At 53.8% G+C, this 23,303-nt stretch overlaps 10 protein-coding genes across 10 annotated transcripts; 5 read left to right on the forward strand and 5 right to left on the reverse strand.

The window, feature by feature from the left end:
- Nucleotides 1-1,849: 1,849 nt before the first annotated feature.
- N7474_000340 (60S ribosomal protein uL4) lies at nucleotides 1,850-3,089 on the reverse strand (the record flags this gene model as incomplete). The annotated part of the gene is made up of 3 exons (XM_057191755.1): nucleotides 1,850-2,754; nucleotides 2,824-2,918; nucleotides 2,980-3,089. The coding sequence occupies 3 exons, from the start codon at nucleotides 3,087-3,089 to the stop codon at nucleotides 1,850-1,852; spliced, it is 1,110 nt and encodes a 369-aa protein (XP_057056708.1).
- Nucleotides 3,090-3,647: 558 nt separating this feature from the next.
- On the reverse strand, nucleotides 3,648-4,835 carry N7474_000341 (lytic polysaccharide monooxygenase AA11 family protein; the record flags this gene model as incomplete). The annotated part of the gene is made up of 1 exon (XM_057191756.1): nucleotides 3,648-4,835. The coding sequence occupies one exon, from the start codon at nucleotides 4,833-4,835 to the stop codon at nucleotides 3,648-3,650; it is 1,188 nt and encodes a 395-aa protein (XP_057056709.1).
- Nucleotides 4,836-6,799: 1,964 nt separating this feature from the next.
- N7474_000342 (IMPACT family protein) lies at nucleotides 6,800-7,828 on the reverse strand (the record flags this gene model as incomplete). Its single annotated transcript, XM_057191757.1, has 1 exon — nucleotides 6,800-7,828. One exon carries the CDS (start codon nucleotides 7,826-7,828, stop codon nucleotides 6,800-6,802), a length of 1,029 nt encoding a protein of 342 aa, XP_057056710.1.
- A 240-nt stretch (nucleotides 7,829-8,068) lies between these two features.
- N7474_000343 (putative aromatic amino acid aminotransferase) lies at nucleotides 8,069-9,917 on the reverse strand (the record flags this gene model as incomplete). Its single annotated transcript, XM_057191758.1, has 3 exons — nucleotides 8,069-9,113; nucleotides 9,170-9,740; nucleotides 9,797-9,917. 3 exons carry the CDS (start codon nucleotides 9,915-9,917, stop codon nucleotides 8,069-8,071), a joined length of 1,737 nt encoding a protein of 578 aa, XP_057056711.1.
- A 441-nt stretch (nucleotides 9,918-10,358) lies between these two features.
- Nucleotides 10,359-13,023, forward strand: N7474_000344 (uncharacterized protein; the record flags this gene model as incomplete). Its single annotated transcript, XM_057191759.1, has 6 exons — nucleotides 10,359-10,412; nucleotides 10,597-10,724; nucleotides 10,777-11,297; nucleotides 11,345-11,643; nucleotides 11,704-12,428; nucleotides 12,486-13,023. 6 exons carry the CDS (start codon nucleotides 10,359-10,361, stop codon nucleotides 13,021-13,023), a joined length of 2,265 nt encoding a protein of 754 aa, XP_057056712.1.
- A 476-nt stretch (nucleotides 13,024-13,499) lies between these two features.
- On the forward strand, nucleotides 13,500-15,291 carry N7474_000345 (putative lysophospholipase; the record flags this gene model as incomplete). The annotated part of the gene is made up of 3 exons (XM_057191760.1): nucleotides 13,500-14,478; nucleotides 14,547-14,911; nucleotides 14,983-15,291. The coding sequence occupies 3 exons, from the start codon at nucleotides 13,500-13,502 to the stop codon at nucleotides 15,289-15,291; spliced, it is 1,653 nt and encodes a 550-aa protein (XP_057056713.1).
- A 718-nt stretch (nucleotides 15,292-16,009) lies between these two features.
- On the forward strand, nucleotides 16,010-17,130 carry N7474_000346 (NmrA family NAD(P)-binding protein; the record flags this gene model as incomplete). The annotated part of the gene is made up of 2 exons (XM_057191761.1): nucleotides 16,010-16,653; nucleotides 16,716-17,130. 2 exons carry the CDS (start codon nucleotides 16,010-16,012, stop codon nucleotides 17,128-17,130), a joined length of 1,059 nt encoding a protein of 352 aa, XP_057056714.1.
- A 1,408-nt stretch (nucleotides 17,131-18,538) lies between these two features.
- N7474_000347 (histone chaperone napB) lies at nucleotides 18,539-19,900 on the forward strand (the record flags this gene model as incomplete). Its single annotated transcript, XM_057191762.1, has 3 exons — nucleotides 18,539-18,659; nucleotides 18,858-19,718; nucleotides 19,773-19,900. 3 exons carry the CDS (start codon nucleotides 18,539-18,541, stop codon nucleotides 19,898-19,900), a joined length of 1,110 nt encoding a protein of 369 aa, XP_057056715.1.
- Nucleotides 19,901-19,961: 61 nt separating this feature from the next.
- On the reverse strand, nucleotides 19,962-20,809 carry N7474_000348 (SNARE domain protein; the record flags this gene model as incomplete). The annotated part of the gene is made up of 3 exons (XM_057191763.1): nucleotides 19,962-20,038; nucleotides 20,095-20,714; nucleotides 20,775-20,809. The coding sequence occupies 3 exons, from the start codon at nucleotides 20,807-20,809 to the stop codon at nucleotides 19,962-19,964; spliced, it is 732 nt and encodes a 243-aa protein (XP_057056716.1).
- Nucleotides 20,810-20,949: 140 nt separating this feature from the next.
- Nucleotides 20,950-22,860, forward strand: N7474_000349 (uncharacterized protein; the record flags this gene model as incomplete). Its single annotated transcript, XM_057191764.1, has 1 exon — nucleotides 20,950-22,860. The coding sequence occupies one exon, from the start codon at nucleotides 20,950-20,952 to the stop codon at nucleotides 22,858-22,860; it is 1,911 nt and encodes a 636-aa protein (XP_057056717.1).
- Nucleotides 22,861-23,303: the final 443 nt, after the last annotated feature.

Genomic DNA, 23,303 nt, shown 5'->3' on the forward strand with positions numbered 1-23,303 from the left:
CCACGTTGTCTTTTTCCCTGATTCCCGTCCAGGATCGGAGAATTTTCCTGCTCCGATCCATTCCTAGGGCGCCCGTGCAACGTCATCCTGGTGGCGTGGTTGGCCGCTGAGGATCTCGGCTATTTGTGTACTATTTCTCTTCTGATCCATGTTGCCACTGTGGTATATAAACTCGAAAGACATTTTAAAATGCCTAGTGGTGTGGTAACTTTGTAGTCTGGTGTCCACCCGCGCATGCTCGGATAATGGCAGAAAGTATCGAATCATAGCTTCAAGTTTTCAATGCCTTAAAGGAACCTAAAAAAAGACCCGTACGGATGTCCGGTTACAATTCAGTTCAGACTAACCCTCACCGACAAGGCCGGACAAGAGGCAAACACGAGACTACCAGCCGCGGACCCTGGGCGTGGGCTTGGCACCGGCAGCGCACGTCCTTCACGGGGCGATCTGGGTCTGTTATTCGTGCATCTCGCTTGGAGACAAAGCTTTTTCCTTCGGCTGGTGCCTGGGACGGGGACGGACCCTTGGTAAGGACAACGGGATTGTTAGATCCTGTCAGGGCCAATGGCTCTCGGAGCATATCCAATGGAAGTTCATTTGACTGAGGGTCCAACACCAAACGAGAAAAGCCGGAACCACATGTGAACCAGGAGTCCACCCCGGCTTGGCGGACCCTTATTTCTCGATGGGTGTGTTTCATCTTGAGTAGGCTTATTCTGCCTTGGATTTTTCTTTTTTCTGTTTCACATTTGTTCGCCTACAGCGTCCCTATAGCCTCAGGCGTGACGTGGTACAGCCAGCGCGAAAAGTTTTGATCGTCCCTATGATAATTCAGAGTTTGCCCATTTGCCGACGATGTGATCTGTAGTCTACAGGCACCAACGTCTAGCTTCCGATCGAAATGCAACATCACCGTGCAACAATTACTGGAACCGAACCTCAACGATCTGAAGATAATTATACTTTCTCGCCTACAGCAGGTACAGTAGGCACCCGATAGTTCATGTATGTCATGCAAGCTGGTATCAAGACTACACAGCGTTGGTCATTTTTCATGGTAACTTCATTACAGTACGTACTCGAATACCTAAAGTCGAAGCTAGTGATGAACTCTGATCTTCGCCTAACGTCCTATGTCATCGCAGTCACTTGGGTGTTGGTGCAGGCGTTGCTGGACAGAGACGAATTTAGTTTCTTCGCCTACTGTGCACAGTGGATGAATATAATCAAATCTCGCAGCGGAAATTGGGAGCATTGTTTCTAAATCGAGTGAGCTTTTACTGTGAATAGTTGACTGCTATTGTTGCTTTTATTGATGAGACTCGATTCCTTTCTTCATAAAACATGCTCCGTGTTTGTCTCTGGCATCCGGGCTGTTATAGCACATATAGACAAACTATATCGGAGCTTTCGTATATCCAACGATACCCATAGAGCGCTTGCTGTGTGTGAAAATGCTACAATTCACACTTGTCTAGAATATGTGAGTACTACAGCAAAGTTTACAGTGAGAGAACTTCCAGTATCGCCATCGATGGAGGAGAGTTAGGCCTTCATTGTGGACAATAAACTGAGACGACTGGTTCAAAACCAACAGCATATCAACAATGTCAAAATGCAAAGGACATTAGCAATACAGGCAATCAACATTTCGATACAATTATATCTCATCTAGCTCATTGCCAAATCCAATTGCTACGATACGATGTCGATTATACTCCTATGCTCATAGAGACAGACGGTTATGCAAAAAAAGACTTTGATTCATTTTATGCGTTGAGACTATTCATCAACCTTTTTCCAACCATTCAATTCAGCACGTCAAGTCAAACCGAAGAAAAAAAAAGATTTACTCCTCATCCAGAGTCTTGAAGAAAGCCTTGCCAGCACGCTCGGGCTTGCCGGTCTCAACACCGGTCTGGCCGAGCTTCTGCTTGGAGTAAGCAGCGGCGTAGGGGTTGAGACGCAGCATGACCTGCTTGTTGCGGAGCGGGTTCTTCTTCTGGACGTTGACACGCTTGGTGCGGGCCTCGCCCTTGGGAGCGCGGACAACGGACTGGATTTCAGAGGAGTTGATGAGACGGGACAGGTCGGCGTTGGCAACCAGGTTAGATGGCAGGAGGTAGTCGCGCTTGAGGGCCGAGGCGTCGGTGGTGGTGCCGTAGACCTTGTCGAGGGCCTCGAAGGCGGAGGAGGTCCAGACGATGAAGCGGCCGAGGTGGCCACCGGGGGCGAGCTGGAGGAGGTTGAGAGAGAAGACGGGCGAGGTCTCAACACCGGGGATGTTGCGGAAGGCACGGACGAGGTCGGTGCCGTCGGTCTCCGGGTTGTAGACGACCAGGGGACCGCGGCGCTGGCGGAAGCGACGGTTACGCAGCTTACCCTTACCAGCGCGCATCTTGCGGGACTTCTGGACCTTGACGAGCTCAGAGCCGGCACCCAGGGCCTGGAGCAGAGCAATGGCGGCCTTGGTCTTGGTGATGGCGGCGGCCTTGGAGTCCACGACGAGGGGAACCTCGGGGACGGTGGCGACACGGTGACCGCGGGCGAACAGGAGGGCGGGAACGGAGGAGGCAGCCAGGGCAGAAGCAGTAGCGAAACGCTTCTGGTTGAGGTTGACCTTCTGGTGCCACTTGCGCCAGACCTTGGTGGGAGCGAACATACGACCAGAGCGGCACTGGTTACCGAAGGCAGCCTGACCGGCACGGTGAGTACCACCACCAGAGACACGGGGGATACGAGCGACAGCACGGCCTATGATCCACGAGTCAGTCCTGCTTCATCGAAGTTTCTTTCTTCATCTTCGGCCTCCCAAAAACGTACCGGTACCCCAGGACTCAGCAGAGGTCTGTTCACCAGCCTTCTCGCTCACAGCGTAGGGCTGGCGCTTGTTCTTGGCCATACCGGTGTGCACCTGCCTGTAGAGACTGTTAGTATTTTCCCTCCTCAAATCTCGAATTGTAGATTGGCGTGCCATACTGGACAATATCCGGGCGGATGGGCGCGGAGAAGACAGAGGGCAGGGGGTGGCTGGCCCCGGAGGGCTTGCCCTCAGCGGTGGCGATCGAAACGGTCGGACGCGAGGCCATTGTTGCTGGGTGAAGGTGGGTGGGTGTCGAAGGTGAGGTTAAAGATCGAACGGGCACAAACTTGGTGCATTTTCTTTCTTCGCTCTGTGGGCGTGCACGGCCCACCAGTGGGAAACACGCTAGTCCATATTCAGGACATTAGGGCTAGGTTGCCAATGAGCACGTGACTCCATACGAACTGCAGCTAGGGCTGCCTGATTTTCTTTTGTCTGTCTACACCTCAACCATTCCAGCCTCTGGCACTTTTCGAATGCATTCTTTGGCTGACACTATCTTCTACTATGTAATTTATCATCCACACCTCGATTACACTGACAACAGCTAAGTTGAAGAAATGAATTCATCCAGATTCGTGAGAAATCCTAAGCCCCTACCTAGCTCTCATATCCTAAATGTACATGGAAAAGAAAAGGAAAAAAGGAAATGATGCATCGAATAAAAGAAACAGGGTCTGTCCTCGAGGAGCAGAAACGAAAGGAAACGAAGGGGAAAAGAAGACCCGATGAATCAATGACTGTCACCATCCGAGGCCAGCGGATCCCGTGAGCTTTGAAGACTTTACGCGTGGTACTCGAGAGTAGCGGCACGTTTGCGGAAGCGCATTATCGAACGCGCCTTCTTGGTGGCCGTGATGGATAGATCCGTGCTTTGACCCGCGGCGCACTCCGTGCCTGGTGCCACTGGCATAACGGCGGACCACTGGCCACTCGCACAGCGCTGGAAGGAACTACCGTCAATGCAGTTCCACTCGCCTTCGGAACTGCAGGAGCCGCTCAGAGTACCCGAGCTGGAGCCCGAGCCCGAGCTGGGACCGGCGCTGTCAGAGGAAGATGGAGCTGGGGCAGCCGAGGCGGACGAGGAAGTTGGCTCGGAGGCAGTTGGGGGGTTGGGCTCGGGGGACGCTGCCGAGGGAGTGCTCGAGGATGTGGCTGAGGGAGCGGCAGCTCCGGCAGACGAAGAGCCGGACGAGCCAGAGGGACCGGAAGAACCAGAGCTGGCATCAGAGCCAGAGGCTGTGTCTCCAGAGCCACCGAAGGTCGGAGTACCGCTGCAGGCAGCCTCGCCCTTGGGCTGAAGATTTGCCGGCGCACCATCATACGAGATCACGTCGCCGGGATCGGGGAAGCGGATGTCGATGCCTTCTGTGGTGGTGCAGCCGTTGATGTTAGCGACGAACATGGGAGGGAAGCTGGTGGAACGCTTCTCAACCATTTCGGTGTCGCGCTTCGAAGAGCCGCTGGTGACGGTGACAGGTGCGCAGTTCATGTACATCTCGCGGTTGCCGATACGATTGAACCAGGTCCAGGCCAGGGTGTACTTGCCCGTCTCGATGCCCTCGGGGATGGCGAATTCGAAGTGGTATGGATCAACCATGGTCGCTCCGCCAGAGAGATTGCCGGTATCGTTGGCTGGGCATCCGCCTTCGAAGGACTTGATGACCTTCCACGAAGAAGTCTTGGTGGGTTGCAGGTCGGTGGTCAGACTGATTTGGCACGAGCCGCCGCCGTGGGTGGCGCTGCCGATGAAGGCCAGCTTCTGAGACTCGCCGATGGGCATGATATTCTGCGTGGTGACTTCCCAGGCATCGGCGCGCAGCTTGCAAGGGAAATCGCTACCATCTGCCGCCAGCGGCGAGTTGTTGAGTGAGTCCTTGCTGTAGGGGACGGGGTTGCTCATGATCATATGGGCGTTGGCGGCCGAAGCAGCCAGCATGGTAGCCAGAAGGCCAGACTTGACTAACATCATGATGAAGACAGAGATGATAGGACTGGTAGCAGAAAAGACAAACAGACCCGATTCGTGCCAGACGAAACGGAATCAATCAATAAGTGGCGGTCGGTAGCTGGGTAAATGAGTGAAGGCTTCCTGCGCCGGTATGTTAGCCCGGGACGAGAAGAGGAGCATGGGTAATGGGGAAACAAGATCAGACAGGGGGGCATGTAGATATAGGCCCAGGCATGAATGGGCCTTTATTGTGTCGGCTTGGATGCGACGAGACAATGGGCGGACATTCACCACAAAGAGGTACAATAGACAGCATAATAATACACGCCACCACAAGAGAAGACAATACCTTTGTTATTGACAGACAGACAGGGTTGTTTTAAACAAACCCTGCTCAGCGTTTTGGTGGCGTGGCGCGGGCGTTTACGCAGGCAACGACCACCAAGTCGAATCAGAAGAGAAAGGAACACAGGAACTGGCCTGTTCAAGAAGAGGAAAAAAGAAGAAGAAAGGAAAGAAGATCGGAATGCACCTGGCGAGAGTAAGAAAGAGAAAGGGCGTTTCCAGGGCTTTATATCTACATCGGACCTGTACACTCTCACGTCGCAGCCCGAGACTCTCCTCCCCTGATCCTCAAACCCGAATGGAGCAGCCCGTCCCTGTCTGTGCATTCCAGTCAATTAATTAGAGACGCGTCGGCTGATTTCCGGTATATGCACGTCTCGCGACGATCACGACACCGCCGTTCTGTGCGGTGGGGGGTGGTCGATGTCATCAACTTCGAGAAAACCAAGAAGATGGGCTGTTTCACCTTCTGATCCGAACAATCATGGGGAGAGGTATCCAGTCCGCACGGACAAACCCCTACGCCTAAGACCACCCGTGTCACACCATGCGGCTGTCGTTCCAGACACACTCTACTCTTGGCCTGCCGACCGGCGGGATTGGCCGTAGAGGAGGTTTTTTTTAGCGCCCAGCCTGATCGTTGGCGGGTCGCGGGCGAATCAGTGCTTGCGGAGGTGCTGCATGAGACATTATTCTGGCTGCTAGGAGGTGATCGATCTATGGCCCTGATTGGCATGTCCATGCAATGGATGTGTCGCAGCATTTGCCTTAGCATGCAGTATGTGGTACTTATTCTCCAGAAACAAGACTTTGGCTGAAACAGGGTCTGGTCGGAGCTTCAGATAATATTTCACGCAGAAATCATTCCATAGACCCTATAAAATAGTATAGAATAGCTGTCAGGAATTATGAGTATCTACAAAATAAAATACATATCCACAAAGCCACCCAGGGTTCCGCATCCAAACCAATCTCAACCGGTTTGTCCATCGGCTCGTTTCAGATAAACAATGACAAGTCTCCCAGATCCGCGATCCACCCCGATCAAAGGATCATCGCCGCGAGGGTGCTAGGATACTATGTATGCCCTGCAATCTCGTGGCAGGCTTGGCTTCTCGGAGTCGATCATTCAATGTTCTGACAGCTATGACAAATAACCGCGTGGTTCGCGGCCTCAACACGAAACGACGGAGCTGCTCGATCTGCCCTCGAACCCTGTGCGCATGCTGCTGGACCACAGGAAGCCATGGTACGGGCAAAGTCCGCGTTGTTCTGAGATGAGACGGGAGGCGCAAACGCTTCGAAAACGCCAACACTTTGATGGTCTGATCATCACAATTCCAAATTGTCCAGAGCGCAGGAGTTACCGAATCTGCCCTTCGCATGGGAATAACTGTTTCGATACAAGCGTCGACAGTGGATAGACTGGCGGAGATGAGCTATCACTCCGAGCTGGATGCACAGGACGGAGCTGTTCGGTGCCTTGGGAAATGGCGCATGACTGTGCGCGAATTTCAACAACAGTATCAATGAGAGGATCCAGGTCCGTCGTCTGTTTGGGGGTCGTACGACCCTCAAGGCATGACTGAACCGGATCACGCGTATAGTTGTATCTGATCAAATCTCTCTTGATAGTCCTCTCACTTCTTGCTCTTCTTCTTGCTCTTCTCGGCACTTCCCGCTGGGGCATTATCTTCCTTAGTGAAGCCAGCCTTCACCAGGGCATCACGACCCACATCATTGATCAAGCGGAACCTCGCCGGTCCAAGATGAATCCCGCCATACCACCGCGTGACAACCACGACCACATTCCATACATCCATCAACTGCATGACATGAAGTAAACGACCACCAGCAGCCGTCTCCCCATCATCATCATAGTCCTGGACAACGGTCTCCGATTCCCCGTTCGGAGCACCAGCTTTCTTATGCCGGATGCGCCAGGCACTGATGTTGTGCGTTGCCGCAGCGACTTTTCGGTCTGTCGCGGTGAGATGATCTAGAAACGCCTGCGCCTGCTCTAGACTCTCGACGCGGGCAGCGCGACCCAAAAACACGGATTTCTTCTCTGTCACCACGTCGGACAGGATCCAGGCTGGTGGGCTGTCGAGCCCGAATGTATCTCGTAGGGACAGCGTGGCGAACGCTTCAGTGGGTATCGTCGTTGCTGATTCACCGGTTGTAGTAGTTTGAGCCGACGCTGGTTCATCTGCTGCTATTGCATCTCCGGCTCCGTCGTCTTTGCTTCCACCAATATTCAAGTCCGGAAACCTCTCCGTCGCCTCGCTGATTACATCAAACAGACAGACTGCTCCAGGCTGCCATGTCCGCTGCACAATATCCTCCAACACAACGACCGCGATCTTCCCTTCACCACGCGCCGCGGTGGACGCCGTCCCCAGCACGACAGGCCGGGTCTCGGGGTATGAAGCCGAGAAACCAAGCACAAATGAAAGATGCGGCTGGCCGGGGATCTGGAGTATTACGGTTGCGGTGTGTGCATGGTCGTCATCCGGGGATCCGGCATTCCCCAGGTCAACAATGGTGTGGTTCGTTGCGGCGGTCGTCGCGGTGTGGCTCACGGTTACGGTGTCGGGCTCGTAGATGGCATTGATGGCATCGATTTCTTCGGCGAGATCCTGATTCTGCAGGGCTTCGAGCTGTGACATGATTCGGCCCTGCCGGGTGGGTTAGGATGGGGAGAAGTTTTGAGTCGATAAAAAAACACCCCACGTTTAACGGATGGTCAGGCATCAAGGCATCAGTCGTGCTCGATACAAGATGCTGAACTATCGATTCTTTCTCTGGATAAACTCTTGCTGCGAGTTTGGTACGATTGTCTACTGAGAACACTAATTACTAGAAAACCTATGTCCAATTAAACCCACTATATACACTGGAGATGAACATTAACAGCCCATTCCAAAGAGATTCGCTGTAGAACCAGATTGCACAGCTACCCCCATATCGCTACCGGGGCCATCATCCAAACCATCGAGATTCTTGCGCTGCCAGAACGACCGGAATCCCTCGACCAGTCTGTTCGTGACATCCGAGACCTCGTTGGCTTCCATGGGCGCAAATGCCAACCGGAAGTACCTGTGTGCTTGTTCAGTCGACTTCGGAGTCGCAGCAAACATACTCCCTGGGCCGACCAGGCACGGCTGTGGGATTTTCGTCAGATGTATCCAGAACGCCTTGGACAGCCTTTCCGAGCTATGCTTGGATCGCAAGGGGTGCGTGTCGAAACATGCCTCGAGCCAGAGGAACATGCCGCCCATCGGCCAGACAAAGTCGAACATTTGCGTCCGGTCGACTACCTCCCACTCATTGACGGAATCGTCGGAGGCAGCTGTGCTCTCGTTGAGGAGATATTTGCTCTCTTCAAGAATCGTGCACATGGCTTGCATGCGCTCCTCGTAGCTGCTGCGCAGACCCTCTAGCCAGCGCACCCAGCCATCCATTTGCCAGCCCTGTGCACCCTTCTTGGCAGAGACGGGTTCATCAGGCTGAGGGCCAATCAGCACTTCCGCGATCAGAGACTGCACGAAACCGGAGGGCTGCTGCGTCGAGACTTCTGTGATTCGAGTCACACGCTCGATAACACCAGGCTGTGCAGTCATCCAGCCCAGCCGACTGCCCGGTGCGATGGTCTTGGAGAAGGTATCTAGGCGCACAACACGGCCCTCGGTGTCCATAGACAGATACGACGGGACCAGCGAGTCTAGAAAAGCGTAGCCGGATGATTTGCCTTGCGCGTTGTAGTTTTGGGTGTACAAGGACGGCTCCGAGGATGGACCGCGGTAGCGAGTCGACAGCTCGTACGCTGATGGGAACTGCAAGTTCCAGTACGGCTCGTCCTCGACGATGATCACGTCGTATTTCTGACAGACAGCGTAGACCTGCTTTTTGCGCTCGACCGATAGCGTCCCTCCCGTAGGATTCTGCCCGACTCTGTGCCGGATGTCAAAAATCAATTCGGTCCAGTCTCTTTTGGGAAGAAGACTCACGCAATGGTATACAGCAAGTGCGGTCGTCGACCACGCCGGAAATCCCAGTTCTCCAGCACATCTTCCAGACCACCTTTACCTGTAACACGCAAGCCCTGGCCATCCATGGCCACGCCGACTATATTGATCCCCTTCGGTCTAGCCGTCTGGATGGCATTCATATAGGTGAATTCCTCGCACAACAGGCCCTCCCGCTGCTGGATCCAGTCGCGATCAGGGTTCCAGGCATTGATAAACAGCTCGATCACCTTGGCCAGACCATCAGTGGACCCGCAGGTCATGATAATCTCCGGGCCGCCCGCATAGGGGACATTGGGATGGAGGTGGTCGCGCGTGAACTGGCGGATAAAGGAGTGGACGGGCGGGTAGCCTTCAGCGAGTCCGTACTGCAGGGCCGTGGCCAGATCAATGCGCCGCTGGAGGTCGGCCGTGCGGCTTTCCTTGGGCACTGTTACACGGGCGGAGGCCGGCTTGGGGGCAACATTGTTGGTATTGGGGACGTTGAATCGCTGGGGCAGAGCGACATTGGCTTCTAGGGTGTCATAGGGGAAGTAGGACGGGTGTGGTTGGCCTGCGTGATTGATGAGGGATTGGCCAAGGTGTACAGAGACTGGTGCCAAAACTCACCGGCGGCGAAATTGACGATGCCAGGGATGGCAAAGTACTTGTAAAAGTCCTTGACAGCACTGGCATTACGATTCTTCGAGATGAAGGAAAAGTGGTGCGACAAGTCCACGGGAGCTGCCATGATGTTGTCGATCCAACGGTCGTGCGTGCATTGCATTCCATTCCATTAAATATCCGGGGAAAGAGCCTTATCTCCTCCCTTTTGCTTGATAAGCAGAAATGAACCCGGCTATCTGCCCGGTTTCCCGCGGTAGACACCGTTGGTATGCAGGAGGATAAGTGAATCGTAGTGTCCAATAACCTACCTTACTATACCTATAGCATAGATGCGTGAAGTCCGGCAAGGTTGACTCCCCATATGTATACCACGGGCCTTGGCCCATAACTAGATATCGAGAGTGTTCACTAATCTATTGGCCGGTCGTTCTCGGCCCATGCCGGATCCCGCGGATTCCGAGACTGCCAACCATCTTGATCCTCACATCATCGCCCCTACCCGCCATTGTTTCAAATCGGCCCAAAGCGCCCTTAGATTTTCTCGGTTAGGTCCTTCGCGTCAGAAATGGCGCCCGAGGACTCCGAACGTGACGAGGCGTCGGGTCTCAATCGGCGTGCTGTACGTACTCCACCGCCAGCTAGCATGGGTTGTTTCGGCGCCAGAGGGCCGGGCTAAAATGTTTAATGGGAAAAAGTGTGTCTGTTGCTGATAATCTGTCTCTTTTATATCTAGTGTGACCAATGTCGTCAACGAAAGGTAAGGCGCCCCTTTCCGTCTGACGCTGGAGCAGCCCACTGACTAGCCTCAGATTCGATGCGATAAGCGTTCGCCATGCTCGAACTGTCGCAGTTCCCGTATTGTCTGTCGATCTACAGGCGAGGGCCAGAAGACGCAAGAGCCCCGGCGGCGGGTATTGATCTCCAGCCAGTAGTGGGTATATGTTTCGACTACCAACAATTCTCATACTAACCTATCTTCCTAGTGAGAAAAAGATAGATCTCATCGAGGAACGTCTGGGCACGATCGACAGTACTCTTCGTGAACTGCTAACAGCTCAGACCCGATCCCTGAGAACAGAAAATCCAGCGGCCTACTTGTCTCCCTCATCACAAGCGGCAACTCACCCACAGACTCGATCGCAATCTTTCCCTGCACGTCAAAGACATCGACATCTCAGAAGCAATCCCGCAATTGACCAGCATGACAATGAGCAAGCATTTGAGGGTAATTCATCGCTCGCGGCGCATTCAGCCTATGCGAGCGAATTCCTGGAGTCTGCGGTGTCACACAGTGGCCCACAGATTGGGTCGAGCCCTAAGATTACGGATGCACTGTCGTCACTGAAGCAGATTGTCGGAATCCAGAATCAACGACGGAAGGCGGATGCGCAAGGTGGGCAGTTTCCAGGCAACATTACCCGTCTGGGTGCTGCCAGTTGTGACATCCGGGATTTGGAGATGCCGCCCCTTCCCGCCGTGCTAACACTGTTGAGGAATGTCAAGGGTAAGTAGACTCGAAAATAAACAGTTTGCAGTGCTGACTATTAGCAGAGAAGCCCCCATCTTTCTTTGCAGGCTTCTGTCCCTACATCACCGTGGACTATTTCATAGACAAGTGTCGTGAAGTATATTTTTGCACAGACGACTACTCAGACTCGGCATTTATCGTGACAAATATGTGCCTCTACAGCATCTTCCTCGAGTTCGGATTTATGGAGCAGAATGATACCACAAGGGATGAATACCTGCATTATTATCGGATGTGTCGCGGGAATCTGGAAGCAGCACTAGCAGGTCTAAATATGCTGATGCCTGCCACCAAGGAGTCAATCATGGCGTTGGCTATTGGGGTACGAGCTTCACCCCGAAAAAAGAAAACACACGCAGTCATTCGTTGCTAACAAATACAGGCCATGCATTCAATAGAAATCTCCAAGCCCTCTGTCGGATGGACCATGGCAACAACTGCTGCGAATCTATGCCAAACACTAGGGTACCATCGAGCGTCATCCATGGAACATGATAGCCCTCCGGTTCAGAGAGAGAAGCAGTGTCTTTTTTGGACTATCTATGTCATTATCAAAGCACTTTCATTGCGCTTGGGTCGGGCATCCACTCTCCAGGACTGGGATATCTCGCTCCCCATGACTTTCGACCATTTCGACAATCCGGAGCCATGGAAAACTGTCTGTACGCTGTGGGTCAAGACCGCCATCGTTCAAGGCAAGATTTACGAGCTCGTGTACAGTCCTGCGGCATTGAACCAACCAGAGAGCGAACGAGTATCGCATGCGAACCGTTTAGCTTCTGAGATGCAGTCAACGGTGATGGAGCCGTTTGAGGTATATGATCCTGTCATGTCGGAATGGAATCCAACTAATATAGATTCCCAGAGACTCCTATCCATTGACTATCAACTCTCTGAAATTGATATGATCTACCTGCGTTCGGACGAGGTTAGCCGTCTCTCTATCATGACACTGATATACAGAGCCATTCCCCCACCGGCGGGGTCTGGCTCTACATTCATACCAGAGTGTGTCAAGACAGCTCGCGCGGCGCTGGAGAGCCATCAGGCTTGTATGACTACGTTGAAGGAGTGCGATGAATTCATCAAATGCTCATACATGCATTGGTAAGATCTCTCAATCCAGTATACCATCTTCATCACCTCACCCACCTTACCCAACAGGGCAATCTTCCACGCTCCCTTCGTCCCCTTCATTGTCATCTTCTGCCACGTCATCGCAACCTCCTTCAGCTCAGACCTGACCCGGCTAGAAGACTTCGTCTCGTCCCTCCGCCCTCTCTGCTCGTTCTCCGAGGCCATCGACCAGCTTCACCGTCTCTGCCAGGTTCTCAGCACCGTCGCGCGACTCTATCTCGAGGCTAAAGCCCAGAGCCAGGCAGGTGAAGACGAGAGTTTAGCGTCTGTCGGCCATGAGTTCGATCTCTACCTTGGCGCACTGGGCCTAGCACCGGTCAGCAGCTCGATGACGGCGCCGCAGGGTCCCCTGCCTCCGCCTGATATCGGGTCTATTTCTGGATTCACGGAAGCGCAATTCCAACAACAGGAAGCAGGGCTTGCTGTTGCAGAGAATCCCGATTCTAGTGTTGCGGCGGAGATGTCGCAGACTGCACAGCTGGGCAATTGGTTCTGGGGGAATCAGTACATGATGGGTCTTTTGGAAGAGGATTTGTCATTGTTCGATCCCAGCGCGCAGCTTTGAATTTTTCTTTGCGGCCATGTGAAGAATGTATACATAGTAGGGATTAGTTAGTTACTCCAAATACTAAGTTGGAGATCGCCGTTGTGTCTGGTGGATCCGGAGTCCCAGCCAGTGAAAATCTTGCCCGGTACGTAATCCATTGGGGGTTCCAGATCTCCCTCGGTGCCTGGGCTCAATCAGCGATGAAGGCAACATGTAGCCTTGTTCCCATGCGTTCTTGGAGTCTTCTGTCTAGGTTTGACGGAGAAAAAAAATATCAGTCCAAACGTCATCTCCCCGCGATCGCAGTGGTGGACGATCTCGATTTTTTTTTTTTTAATGATCTCGTCGCATTGATTGTTCAGACACGAAGATTGACTGTCTGACGAAGAATTCGATTGTAGGAGGACAATTGGTTGGAATCTCGACTATCGCCTTGCTTGCAGTGCATTTGACTTTCTCATCCCGCTATCACCACACAGAACACCCACAGGGCCATGGCGGCCGAAGCACCTCTTCCCGAACTGGGGGAGCAAAAGTCCGACAATGCGATTCAGGAATCGCGGGTGCTGGTGATCATGACCGGTGGCACGATCTGCATGCAGCAGTCGCCCTCCGGGTTCGTGCCAGCCAGAGGGTTCCAAGAGAAATGCATGGCGCGGGTGCCGACGTTCAACGACGGCTCGCCATTAACACCAATGAACGTGGTAGCTAATGCGGCTGGCGAGCTCAAGGCACATCCCAGTCTCCGTACGCCGGTGACAGCCTACGGCCGGCAGGTGCGGTACACAGTCTTCGAGTTCGAAGAACTGCTGGACAGCAGCTCCATCAACGCCAAGGGATGGGCGGAGATCGCGCAGACCATCTCCTGGAACTACACGCTCTTCGATGGGTTTGTGGTTTTACACGGCACAGACAGTCTGGCGTACACCTGCTCCGCGCTCAGCTTCATGCTCCAGAACCTGGGAAAGCCCGTTGTCCTGACGGGGTCGCAGGCGCCGATGCTGCAGCTGCAGAATGATGCCACGGATAACTTGCTCGGGTCGCTGGTTGTGGCGGGCCATTTTATGATTCCCGAAGTGTGTCTGTACTTCAACAACAAACTCTTCCGGGGTAATCGGTCGACCAAAGTGGCCGCGAGCGACTATGCGGCCTTTGATGCGCCCAACTGTCCGCCGCTGGCGGTGACGACTTCCACCCGCACGAATGTCAATTGGGATATGGTGCACCGCCCGACGAGTCTGGAGCATTTCAGTATTCAGACGAATCTCGATACCACCCACGTTGCGTGCCTGCGAATTTTCCCCGGGATCAAGCCGGAGATGGTGGATGCAGTACTCAAATTGGATGGGCTGCGTGGGCTGGTCCTGGAGACATTTGGGGCTGGCAATGCCCCGTCGGGGCAGGATAATGCCATGACGAACGTGCTGGCTAGCGCGATCAAGAGGGGTATTGTGATTGTGAATGTCACCCAATGTAGGTTTGGTTTGGCTGTGCCCGGCTAAAGGGGTTTTTCTATTTTTTTGCTCACTCGTCTTGTCTAGGTCTTACGGGGAGCGTCAGCCCTGTCTACGCCCCGGGTATGAGTCTCTCGAAGGCTGGAGTGGTGGCCGGGCTAGACATGACAACCGAGGCAGCTCTCACGAAGCTAGCTTATCTCCTCGCCCTACCGGGGTCGACCCCGGAGACCGTGTCCAAGAACATGTCGATCTCACTGCGGGGCGAGCTTACTGAGATGTCGCAGCCGGTTTTCCGGCATCCAGATGGTGCTCTACCGGGACGGGTACAGACCCTTACTGCAATGGGATACGCCATTGCGCACGGCGACCTGGAGCGGGTGAAAACGATCATGAAATCAGAGCACCACTGGCTGCTGAACGACGCAGATTACTCGGGCAACACCCCAATTGTAGGTCTTACCACTCCCCCAAGGTTACTTATGCTAGTGAGTTATCTGGACTGATATGGTATATCTGTCAGCATCTGGCCGCCACCGCGCCCGCCATCGCCATTCTGCATTTCCTACTATCGCAGGGCGGATCGGTCCACCTCCGCAATCGCGCCGGACGCACGCCACTGTTCCTGGCGGCCAATGCGGGACTGTCGGACCATGTTCTACTGCTACGGAAATCTGGGGCGCATCTACATTCAGACGAGCGACCGGCCGCGGAGTTGCTGGCACGTCGGCGGCCGGGCGTCTGGGGATTGGCAGGGATTGGGCCAGGGGAAGGCGAGATGGCCGAGGACTGGGCCGGGCAGCGAATCATGGCGGGCTCGGCGCCGTCGTGAGGGATCCCCTTTCCAGACGTGGGCATATAGACGGGAGGGTCGGAAGGACCCTCGCTGGTTGGGAGAGCGCCTCTTATAGATCGCGTGATGCTTCTTAGTTTTCTCGGGGCCACGATGGTACTTGGTAGTTCATAGCTAGTGCAACTATCTGCCTCAACTACCCTTTTACCCAGCGGGTCCCTCCGATCCAACCCTGACCACGTGAGTGGAACTAGGACCCAGTGCTCGACATTCGCCCCCTGTCTAGACTTCTTCTGTATGTGGATTTACGTAAAAGAAAAGCAGTTTCTTCTTTTGCATCACTCGTCGCGAAGATGTCTGAAGCCCCCGGGCTTATGACAGTCAATACTGTTGGGCACGAAACGTAACCGGGCTTCCTTATCTTTCCTTTTCGTTCATACATACTTTCCCGCTCGGAACCAAAAAACCACTCATGGCCCACGTCTGAATTTTCTTTCTTGCTCGTTCTTCACGATCTGCAGCAAACGATGCGACGAGGTATTTGATGACTGTTTCCATTGCATAATTGTGTGGAGTTGCCCTGCTCTTGTTACATACTCTCAAGTTTTCTTCCTTCTTCCCCCTCCAACCATTATTACCCACACCCCACCTTACCAGTCCCGGCATTTCTTTCTCGGGGCTTACCCTTAACCACCTCCTCCTCCACCTCTCTCTCCCTCCCCGTCCCTTTCCTCATCCTTCTCTCTCCCCACCGGCCATGACACAACCCCAGAAGACAATCGCCGTGGTCAACGCGACAGGCCGACAAGCGGCATCGCTGATCCGCGTCGCGTCCGCCGTGGGGTATTCGGTGCGCGCGCAAATCCACTCGCTCAAGGGCCTTATCGCAGAGGAACTGCAAAACCTCCCCAATTTGACCCTACTGCAGGGCCCACTGCTAGGCAATACGCAGTTGATGGACGAGCTCTTCCGCGGCGCCAACTATGCCTTCATCAACACCACGTCGCAATCCGGCGACGAGGTGGCCATTGGCCGCGCGCTCGCCGACGCAGCCAAGCGTGCCGGCACCGTCACCCACTATATCTACAGCAGCATGCCCGATCACTCGGTGCATGGTCCCTGGCCCGCGGTGCCCCAGTGGGCGCCCAAGTTCACGGTCGAAAACTACGTGCGCCAGCTCGGGATGCCGTCTACTTTCGTCTATGCCGGTATCTACAACAACAACTTCACGAGCCTGCCATACCCGCTCTTCCAGATGGAGCTCATGCCCGACGGCAGCTTCGAGTGGCACGCTCCCTTCGATTCAGAAACCCCTCTACCCTGGCTAGACGCAGAGCACGACGTCGGGCCCACCCTCCTCCAGATTTTCAAGGACGGGCCGAAGAAGTGGAACGGCCACCGGTGAGTACATGGACAACCCGCAATGCACTTGAAATAACCTCTAACGTACTTCCCCGTTTTAGAATCGCGCTCACATTCGAAACCCTCTCCCCGGAACAAGTGTGCGCGGCATTCTCCCGGGCCCTCAACCGACCCTGTCGCTATGTGCAGGTGCCCAAGATCGAAATCAAGGTCAACATCCCGCTGGGATACCGGGAGCAGCTCGAAGCACTCGAAGAACTGTTCGGCATCCACAACGCGCCGTACTTCCCCCAGCCAGAATTCTCGCAACCAGCGGCCGGCTCGCCCAAGGGCCTTGGTCCGGCGGGCGGGAAGGGCGCCGGCGCGGGTATGATGCAAGGCCCTGGTGGCGTCATCTCGCTTCCTGTGACGGACGAAGCACGGCATCTGTGGCAGGGCTGGCGCGATATGGAAGAGTACGCGCGTGAGGTTTTCCCCGTGGAAGAGGAGGCCAATGGTTTGGACTGGATGCTCTAGTCTGTCTGGTGGCTGGATCTCTCGTCATCTCCCGCTTTCGTTCTCTCTTACGGGTCCCTTGCCTTCTGCGTGGCCTCCCGCCTTCTTTAACGACCGAACCCCCAAAGACATGCGTGGTGATGACCTCTGTGCATGGCTAGTGGGGGTTTTACTTTCCTTTTTGATGTTGCTGCTTAATCATTGCATTGTTGGCGAACGGGGCATGGAGAAATATATGGGATATCATGACTTATTCGGTTCTAATCGAAAGATGTCCCCGAGTATGAAAGTGCCAGACAGAAAGTCTCGTTGCACTCTCTTCTACGAACGAGACAACAAAAGTTCTTGCGTGTTTTTCTTTTCTTTCTATTTACAATCCCGTCCAATGGGATCTCACGACTCCCCGTGTTCGATGTTGCTTCTTTAGCTGTGAAGATTGGTAACGAAGACTTTGATGCTATAACAGAAGAAATGAATCCATCCATCCTGACGACTCGATCGTCTGCTCTTATCCTGTTGTGCGTCTTCATAGTCGTGTAGATTTCTTATTTATTCCTTACTACTCTTGATCAGTGATACCCCTGAAGAGGGGCATAACACCGCAGCCAATGGATATCGAGGCAACCAAGTGTACTAGGTATCTGGTCTGCATACCGAAACAGCAACAGATGCGGTTGAAATAAAGTGCGCTTCCTTTCTCTGTCTCCACTAGAGGATCCGGAAAAAGCAATGAGGTCTTCGGTTTGCCCTGATTGGGATGGAGATACAGGATTGCGGGTCTGCATCTCTATTTTCGTGGTAGTGGTTGTTCGTCGAATGCTAGGTATATATCTTCAGAGGTCCGTATGATTATATTGTTTGGCTATGTCTATGGGAGATACTTCCAAGATATATATATTGTGGCAATAAAAGCTGTACAGCTGTTAAAGCTCCATCTCCAACTTCACAGTTCCTAGGACATACTGAGAACCTTAGAAGTGCCGAAATCCTTCATATTTCGCACTACTCAGCTGTGAACCGTCGCCACCAAATCGCAGAGATTAAGATCAGCAAGCACCTTCGAGAAAGAAAAAAGAGATACCTCAGGCTTGGATGGTCAATGCGACCTGCTCCACCCGCGTCATCAAATCCGGGTCCGTTGCCTGTGACACCGACTACCCAGTGGTACACTAAAATACAAAATCTTCCATAATAATAACCAGAGTAACTAAGTCACTTTAAGTATCCACAAGTATACCTAGAGCTCTCCGCCCGGCTGAAAAAGTTTCTGTCGCATCCATCGATAGCCTTTTTTTTTTTTTTTTCCTTTTCTTCTGACCTGCCCACCTTTTTTCCCTTCTTCCTCTTCATCTCTCATACCCACTTTACCTTCCTCACTTTCATCCCATCCCACTTATCTTTCGTCCCAATCAACCGCAACTTACCCACAATGTCCAACGGCGAAGACCAGTCCCTTCTCGAGCGCGTGGAGATGCCCGAGATCCCTCGTGAGGCTGCACGAAAGATTGCGCTCATCGAGGAGGAGTTTACCCGTGCCGAGGTTGAGCAGCGTATGTATTCATTATCTCCCCGTCATATTCCCTCGCATGATCCTTCGAGAGTCTTGCGGTGTGTCTCCTCGGGCCCCGCGATTGGCAGGTCGTTCTTACGAGATTGGCAATTGCGGTACGAGGGGATACAGACGGACAAGTAATTGCGTTTCTATGATCTAAAATGAAACTAAAGCTAACATTCTCCTCCTCAATCAGTGCGCCAGTCGGTCCCGCTCCTGAAGCCCCTGTTCGAGAAGCGCAATGAGATCATCACCAGCCCAGAGATCCAGAGCGACTTCTGGATCCGCGTGTTCTCGAATGCTCCTGCCGAGATTGACGAGTACATTCTCCCCACGGACGCTGGTGCGCTGGGCCAGAGCTTGAAGAACCTGACCGTGGAGCGGTTCGAGGTCAACGACAAGGGCGAGGGCGAGCCGCGCAGCCTGCGCTTCACCTTTGACTTCCACACCGGCGAGGAGAACCCGTTCTTCGAGAATGCCCAGCTGGTCAAGGAGTTCTACTGGCGCAAGCAAATCGTCAAGACTTCTTCCGGCAAGCGCCGCACCTGGGAGGGCCTGGTGTCCGATCCCGTGCGCATCAACTGGAAGAAGGACATGGATCTGACCAAGGGTCTGCTGGATGCTTCTTGCGACCTGTTCGATGCCGAGAAGAAGAAGGGCGGTGACCGCAAGGCGCTGCCCGAGTACGAGGCGCTCGTTAAGAAGGTTGAGGCTGCCGAGGCGGAAGCCATGAAGGGTGATAATGAGGACGGGGATGACGAAGATGACGTGCTTGGTGGCGCCAGCCCTGCCGGTATCAGCTTCTTTGCCTTCTTCGGCTACCGCGGCCGTGATGTCTCCGCTGAGCAGTCCAAGGAGGCCAACAAGGAGGACGCGGAGCGGTGGGCCAAGATCGCCAAGGGCGAGAAGGTCGAGGGTGAGGACGAGGAAGATGACGACGATGAGGATCTCGAGGATCTTATCGATGACCTCGAGGAGGCCGAGATCTTCGAGGACGGCGAGGAGCTCGCCATTGCCATTGCTGAGGACCTCTGGCCCGATGCGCTCAAGTATTACGGTGAGTAGGAATTCTTTCTGTCAAAGGCCCAAGCTGATTTTGTTTTGCTTTCAGTGCAATCGTTCGAGATTGCCGATGAGCTCTCCGACATTGACATCGATGAGGTTATGGGCGATGACGAGGATGACGACGAGGAGGAGGGTGATGAAGAGTCGCGCCCGCGCAAGAAGGCTCGCAACTAAATCCAACTGCCTTGAAACGCCATGCTCCGTGATTGTTGGTCCGGTATATCCATCCAGACGATCACAGAACGATGAGAAGAATTAATACGAGGACGAGGGCGAAAATGAGCGCTGCGATGCAGAAGGAGGACATTGTGTCTAGTTCCAAAAAGTTAGCTCAGTAATTTCATGATTCCCATTTCTTTTGTCTTTACCTTCATTCTTCCGTACGATGTGTCGGATCCGCGCCATGCCCGTGTTCAGTTTGCCGCCCACACGGTCCGCCAACGTGTCAACCTCATCGATCATGCCAGCCTGGTCCTCCAGCTCGCGTCCCATATCATTGGCCTGCTGGCGGAGGTTGCCCACGGTCCGAAACACGCCGTCTAGTTGCTCATCCTGCTCGTGCATCAGCTCGGTCTGGCGCTGCTGCTCCATAGAAGCATAGTAATCGTCTCCGCCGCGCCGTTGATCTTCTTCGTCGAGCGCGGCGTCAAAGTCCGCCGGGTTAGGTAAGTTCGGTGCGGCATCTGCACTTGAAACGGCTTGCTGTAACTCCTGGCGCATCTTCTCGATTTCTGCCCCGACATCGTCCACGAGTTTCCGGCGCCGCTGCACCTCCTCCAGCTCCAGGCCATAGCGGTAGGGGTCGAGCTCGATTGCGCGCACACTCTCGATCAGATCGTCCAGATCCGCGGTTAACTCGGTCAGTGTGGTCTCGAGCTCGGAGCGGGCCTGCTTCAGCTCGGGATTTGAGGGGCTTTTGGCCAGTGATCGGATACGGAGATATGAGGAGAACAGCGGCCGGCTGGACTGCAGCGTCGATAGGACGTCCCTGATCTTCAAAGTCAGCCCGATGAAATAAATAAACAAACAAACGACAATGATTACTCACGCCTGGACTTGGAGGAAAGGGTCGGCGTTTTCCATGGTTGCGGTGTGGAATGGGAGAGTTCGGGGAAGGCCACAGAGTGTTGGTTGAACAGCGGGGATGACTCAGCACCTAGACCTGGAGCCAAAAAAAGTTGAGAAAGACAAGAAGTAGTTCCTGCCTGCAACCCCCGTCCTGTATGGCTCGCCGCGATCCTCTTCCACTCGCAGAGGAGTGGAAGGACCCAGATACTTACATCGATGCCCTCCTGTCCTTCGCGACCTCGTCGGTTCGGTTCATGAACCTGTGCGGCGGCGTGCACATCCTCGACTTCCTGACGCGAGAACCCGATCTGTACACTACCCTCTTGCCAGAAGACTGGCGCACATTCTTTGAAGCACATGGAATTCACGACATTCTCCGTTTACTCCTGCGAGAGGACATTGAGCCGTTGCGCAAGCAAACCAATGTCAGTCCTACATGGAACGGAGGCGCATTCCCTCCCCAGACCCTTCTGGACTACATACACGACATTCGCCGACTGAGTCTTCGGCGGGAGTTTACAATCCCAAAAGAGAGTAACCCACTACCCCGACATCTTGAAGTGGGAATGAAAAAGAAGAAGATACACGAGGTCGAGAACTTCTCGCGCTATATCGGGTCTCTGTCCGATACCGTGAAAGAGCATCGTGGCGAACCGGTGTCGCATATTGTCGACTTTGGATCCGGGCAGAACTATCTTGGGCGGACACTGGCCAGCGCGCCGTACCATAAACATATTATCGCCATTGAACGACGACACCAGTATATCAGCGGGGCCAAAGGCATGGATGTTCATGCTAAACTGGCGGCTAAAAAGAAGACCATCTACGTGCATACCCGCAAGACGTCATGCAACGACTGCAATGGGACACCTGAGGTGTCTTCAGAGGAGAAGGCGGATGTCTCGAAGCCAGAAGTTGCGGCCCCTCAGAAACTAGCTGAGGAGGAAGACACTGCTGGAGATGAGGACATCACCATGTTCAAAATGCTGGGGGAGATCAACTTGGAACCGGACGAGCTGCTTGGCAGTATCAGGAAAAACAAACCAAAAAAGAAACCCGAGAAGCCGGAGAGGCCCGAAGCCCGAGGCCACCTCAGTTATATCGAACACGAGATCCAGGATGGATATTTACAACCGATCATCCAACATGTTGTCGATCCTCAACCAGTGGTGGCTGAGAATGGGACAAGCGATGAAATTACTGTTCAGGTCGACGAAAAGGGGCCAAGCAATGCCCGAGTCATGGTTGTCTCTTTACATTCCTGCGGCAATCTAGTCCACCATGGCGTACGATCCCTGGTGATGAACCCATCTGTCGTAGCTATCGCCATGATCGGCTGCTGCTACAATCTGTTGACTGAACGACTCGGCCCGGCCACCTACAAGCTTCCTATTCTACGGTCCCTTCATCCGCGGCTTAAAGAAACGGGGACCTCTTACGACCCGCACGGATTCCCCATCTCCAAATTGTACGAGGACTATGAGCACAGCGGCGGTAAGGGCATGAAACTCAACATAACGGCTCGTGCTCTGGCCGTCCAAGCACCTTACAATTGGGGCCACGACGACAGCGAGGGATTCTTCACGCGCAACTTTTACCGATCCCTCCTGCAGCGTATTCTGGTCGACCGCAAGGTCGTGCCGAAGCCCGGCATCCCGGAAGACCTATACGGAGATCAGCCAGGGCGGGGTGAGGCCGGCACCACAGCATTGATCGTCGGATCACTGCGCAAGACCGCCTTTGAATCCTTCACCACCTACGTGCGTGCTGCAGCCGCTAGATTGAGCCGCGACGAAATCTATGGTGCCAAGGTCCAGGAACAGCTGGGCAGCATGTCCGATGAGGATATCCACCGCTACGAGACTGAGTTCTCTCATACGAGAAAGAATCTCAGTGTGGTGTGGAGTCTGCTGGCGTTTAGCGCGCAGGTCGTCGAGGCGATTATTGTCGTGGACCGCTGGCAGTTTTTGCGGGAGCAGGACGAGGTCAAGGAGTGTTGGGTTGAGCCGGTGTTTGATTATGAGTATAGTCCTCGGAACTTGGCTGTTGTTGGGATCAAGAAGTGAGTAGCTACGTGAATGACCATAGAACATAGAAGATATACATGACCCAGATTTATCCTGCTTCTTGGAGCATCTAACAGGGTGATAAATCAGCTAGGAGAGCGAACGACCAAAGTCTTCCGTTATCTAGTAGATCATTGTGGCCTAAGCCTAGCCCGCCTATTGTAGTTAAGATCATCTGACTATTGTGGTACGCCCCAGGCATCAATTCTTCCATGAGCTCCTGAACGTTCCGCACTTTCGGATTTCCAAAAACCTCATTCCTATCTCTAGGCTTTCGCTATGGACCCCGGGACACAGGCTAGAAAGGAGTCTACTCGAGAAAGTGCTCGCTATCACACTTTGCTCCGGTCCTTCTCCCGCCCACATCTTCTTTCACTACCAACTGCCTCCGAGCAACCACGTCTCACGATTGGCTTTCTGGATGGCTCCCAGCATCAAAGCTC

This window comes from Penicillium riverlandense (assembly GCF_028828495.1).
Source record: "Penicillium riverlandense strain IBT 135883 chromosome Unknown utg000001l_segment0_segment0, whole genome shotgun sequence".
NCBI lineage: Eukaryota > Fungi > Ascomycota > Eurotiomycetes > Eurotiales > Aspergillaceae > Penicillium > Penicillium riverlandense.